Source organism: Syngnathus floridae, unplaced genomic scaffold, assembly GCF_059516105.1.
Source record: "Syngnathus floridae isolate MCC-2025c unplaced genomic scaffold, RoL_Sflo_1.0 HiC_scaffold_32, whole genome shotgun sequence".
NCBI classification, from domain to species: domain Eukaryota; kingdom Metazoa; phylum Chordata; class Actinopteri; order Syngnathiformes; family Syngnathidae; genus Syngnathus; species Syngnathus floridae.
Genome location: NW_028284061.1, coordinates 580,288 through 585,094, shown reverse-complemented (window position 1 = coordinate 585,094; position 4,807 = coordinate 580,288). Strand labels below are relative to the sequence as shown.

The 4,807-nt window shown below is 49.3% G+C and overlaps 1 protein-coding gene across 1 annotated transcript; it reads right to left on the bottom strand.

Moving 5' to 3' along the window:
- Positions 1–530: 530 nt before the first annotated feature.
- On the bottom strand, positions 531–4,807 carry LOC148378645 (janus kinase and microtubule-interacting protein 3-like). The gene is made up of 4 exons (XM_088367760.1): positions 4,121–4,807; positions 3,932–4,008; positions 3,288–3,464; positions 531–910 (listed from the first exon to the last, which is right to left on the bottom strand). The coding sequence occupies exons 3-4, from the start codon at positions 3,411–3,413 to the stop codon at positions 644–646; spliced, it is 393 nt and encodes a 130-aa protein (XP_088223886.1). The 5' UTR covers positions 3,414–3,464; positions 3,932–4,008; positions 4,121–4,807; the 3' UTR covers positions 531–643.

Here is a 4,807-nt window from a genome sequence, read left to right as displayed (position 1 = left end):
CATCCAAAACACTAACCGCTCTGTCTTTCAGCTTGATCTCATCCGTCTGGATGTACAAACGGGGAGCGCTCAGGCAGGCGGGCAAACTCATTTGCCAGAATTGTGACAAAAACAAAGAGAGCAACCGGCCAATTTTTTTCTTGAATCGACTAGAACACCTTTGCTGTGACAAAAGCGAAGCGAGCAACCGGACATTTTCTTCTTGTGAAATAGAATAGAATAGAATGCCTTAGGTGTCATTGCACTGCAGGTATACAACGAAATTGGGAACATAGCCACGCACCGCGCATCTGATCAGTCCTACCAGTCGGCGGATCTCCCTCTCGCAGTCTCTCTTGGTTCGGCTCAGCTCCTCCCGATGCTGGTGATGAGCCGATCGGAGCTCGGCCGCTCGGGACTGCCAGGCCTGCTGGGCCGCTGCCAGGGCTTCTTCCGCGCTCCTGGTGGAGGCGACACCGCTCGGTCTCCCGACACCGCCGCGTCTCCTCCACCTCCGCCAGCAAAGCGCCCCCCCTCCTCACCTGAGCAGACATTGCGCCACACCGGGCCGTTGAGACCGCAACGGAGCGCCGCGACGCTTACTGGGGACAAGCTACACAATACGGTAGCGGCCGCATCGAAGCCCGACGTGGCGTGCGGATAGTCAGACACGGATAGAGCGGATCACCTTGTCCATGGAGCCGTCCCTCAGGCTGAGGACCAAGGCATTCAGTCGCTGGATCTCTCCATCTTTGATTTTGATCACTCTCATCAGCTCCATTTCATGCTGCCGCAGTAATGTCCCCCTGGTAATGGCTAACTCTTTCTGCTTCTCCTCATGGAGTTTGCTTTTGAGTTCCGTCATGGCGGCGGTGGCACGGTGGTGCTCCGCCCGCAGGTCCTGACTTCTCTCTCTCTCCAGACAGCTGACCTGACATGACTTAGACTTAGACAAACTTTATTGTCATCTTGTCTGCACATGGTGCATACAAAACGAAATTCCGTTGCATACGTCTTACAACAAAGTAGTGATATTGCAGTTGAATAGAAGTAACATATCCTATGAAAATATATATATATACATATATACTATATATATATATATATATATATATATATATATATATATATATATATATATATATATATATTAAAAATAAGTATAAAGTGCAGCAGTGATAATTATGCAATAGTGCAAGTAGGCAAAACAGTATTCAAGAGTGTGCAGAGGAATGCTAAACCATGTATTAAACTTCTATTTAAAGGGTTTATACAAGTTCAGTAAAGTTGGTAGTGTGAGATAGTGCAAGATAGAGGTCCGTAGTGTCATAAAGTACAGTTCTGTGAATGTGTGATGCAGAGTTCAGTTTAGAGCTCAACAGTTCTAGTGTTCAACAGTCTGATGACAGCAGGGAAAAAGCTGTTGCAGAACCTGGTGGACCTGCAGCGGATGCTGCAAACCTCTTCCCAGAGGGCAGCAGGGAGAACAGTCCATGGTGGGGGTGTGATGGGTCATTGATGATGTTACGGGCACGGGACATGCAGCGCTGAGATGAAATGTCCTGAATGGAGGGAAGAGGAGCCCCTATGATCCTCTCTGCTGTCCTCACCACTCTCCTCACGTTCTTCCAATCGGAGGCGGTGCAGCCTCCACACCACACAGAGAGACAGCTTGTCAGAATGCTCTCTATGGTGCTCCTGTAGAACGTCCTCATGATGGGTGGGGGCAGGTGGGCTCTCCTCATCCTCCGCAGGAAGTACAAGCGCTTCTGTGCCCTCTTGACCAGTGCCGTAGTGTTCATAGTCCAGGTGAGGTCTTCTGTGATGTGGACCCCCAGGAATTTGGTGGTGCTGACCACCTCCACAGCTGAGCTGTTGATGATCAGTGGAGCGTGGTGAGGCTGTTTTTTCCTGAAGTCGACGATGATCTCCTTCATCTTCTCCTCATTCAGGATCAGGCTGTTTTCTCTGCACCAGCCCACCAGCTGCTCCACCTCCTCTCTGTAGTCCAGGTCGTTGTTGTCTCTGATGAGCCCCACCACCGTTGTGTCGTCTGCTGACTTCACGATGTGATTGGTGGTGAACCTGAGGACGCAGTCGTGTGTCATCAGGGTGCACAGCAGGGGGCTCAGGACGCAGCCCTGAAGGGAGCCTGTGCTGAGGGTGATGACATCAGAGGTGTTCTGTCCGACCCGGACTGACTGAGGTCTGTTGGTGAGGAAGTCTAGCAGCCAGTTGCGAAGGGGGGTGTTGAAGCCCAGGTGTTCCAATTTTCCTACCAGATGCTGTGGGATGATGGTGTTAAACGCTGAGCTGAAGTCCAGGAACAGCCTCCGCACATGGGTGTTCTTCTCCTCCAGGTGAGCCAGGCTCAGGTGAAGAACGGAGGAGATGGCGTCCTGAGTGGAGCGGTTTTGCCGGTCGGCAAACTGGAACGGGTCAAATAATAGGGGGAGTCTGGAAACGATGTGACCTTTAAGCAGCCTTTCGAAGCACTTCATCATAACCGGAGTCAGTGCAACAGGCCGGTAATTATTAAATGAGGTGATTTGAGGTTTCTTCGGCACCGGAATGATGGAGGCAGTCTTAAAGCACGCCGGCACTGTGGCTTGGCCCAGCGAGGTGTTAAAAATGTCTGTGATGACCCCAGCCAGATGACTTGCACATTCCCTGAACACACGCCCAGGAATGTTGTCGGGGCCAGGGGCCTTACAGGGGTTGACTCTCCTCAGGGTCTTCAACACATCGGCGGAGTCAAGGCAGAGTACCTCCTCTTCCTGATGGGGGACAGTTTTAACTGCTGGAGTGCCGTTTAGTGCCTCGAACCTCCCAAAGAAGTTATTTAGACCATTTAGAAAGTCAGCATCAACTACACCCACCGGGGGGGGGGAGGGTGAGTTGTAGTCTGTAATCGCCCGTATGCCTTGCCACATACTCCTGATGTTTTTGACGTCGTGGAAACGATCCTGAAATTTTCGACTGCGGTCTCGCTTCGCTATCCTGATGGCACGGTTCAAGTTGGCTCTCGCTGTCCTCAGTGTCTCCTTGTCGCCAGACTTGAAGGCAGAGTTCCGCGCTCGTAGCGTTTGACGTACCTCCTCAGTCATCCAGGGTCGTTGGTTGCCCCGGGTGATGATATTCTTAGTGGTGCTGACGTCCTCGGTGCATTTGTTGATGTAGGCTGACACAGTCATGGCACACGCATGTCTAATCTACATCGGGAAAACTGGGAGGGAGGGAGGCAGGCAGGGAGGCAGGCAGGGAGGCAGGCAGGGAGGCAGGCAGTGTCTGTCTGTTGAGGTTTTCACCTTGTTCTTCTCCTGCTGAAGTTCTAACTGGACGTCCATCAGTTTGGTTCTCAGCTCGTCATTGGCGGCCTGAAGGGCGTCCGTTCCCTCCGCCTTGGCCCGCCCTGCCGGAGCTCGTTTGGACATCTCTTACTCGAGTCTCGCCCGGTCGTCAGTCAGAGATCACAACATTTGTACCTGGAGAGCACAAACGCAGCGCTGTTTTCCACTGGCTTCGAACTCAACTTCAATCGGTACCGTAACTTACAACATCATAAACATAGAACTAGCTTGACTTATTCATTGAATAAATGCATTTGGTTCTTCAAAACTGCATCACGCAACATAGCGTGACCGAGACGGCCGTTATCCACCTGCGTGAAGTTATTTGGTGAAATGAATGAGATGTTTAAGACACCATCGTTCTGTCTCTATGTAGATGAAGGGAAATAATCGATTGCTGAAGGTCCAAAGGTGTTGTGATAAACAAATAAACATATTAGTGATTAGTGACATATTTGTGATAAACATATTAGGCAGGATAATCACATATGTTAACGTGACTGCCCACACTGTATTTATTTATGGTTATTTGTTAAATCGAGTACTGTTAGACATGAAATAGGAAGTGTTTAACATAAATGGAAGATGAAAGGGGTACTCACCATTGTAGCTCCTGCTGGTCAATGATACGAGCCTCTTCTTGCAGTGGAAAACATACAGCCAACAAACACCGTGGAACCTAAAGGAATGAAATTAAACATTAACATTTAGCCTCAACCAACATTCACAGATACAACGCAACGCAAACTACACAAACGTAAATCTTTTTAAACACAATGAGTTGTACTTACCGTGTACGCTCTAGACGGTCCACTTGCAAGCAGAAAATAAAGATATTTCTGTTGATAATCGTCGTGTTTGTATCCGGTGTCTCGCTCAAGGCCATTGCGCCCACAGATTTGAATTTTGGCGAGAGTTCAGCCTATTGACGTCATTTCCGCGGTGTAATACCCGCATATCTGAAACGGCAAAGTTAAGAGTAGAGTTAAATAAAGTTTTTAGTCAACGCAATAATTTACAACCGTTGACCAGTCGAAATAATCGTCGAAATTTGGCGTCTGTGGCTGGAAGCAGACGCCGAGTTCGACATTCCTCCCAAACGCCACACTCCCTCGCTTTTCAGGGCTAAAAAAAAACAGTTGTAATTACCTTGTACGCTCTAGACGGTCAAGTTGCAAGCTGAAAACAAAAATATTTGCCTTGTTAGTCATCGTGTTACTAACCGCTGTGTCTTGTTTGCCAGAACTGCCGCTTTCCTACTTCCTGTTGCAAGCCACGCCCACGGATTATAATTTTGCCGTGAGTTCCGCCTATTGACGTCATGTCCGCGTCACATGACTGCGACGTAATATTATCTAAAACTGTTTGTGCGGTATTGTGTTGTTCTGTGCGGTATTGTGTTATTCTGTGCGGCGTCGTGTTGTTCTGTGCGGCGTCGTGTTGTTCAGTGCGACGTCGTGTTGTTCAGTGCGGCATGG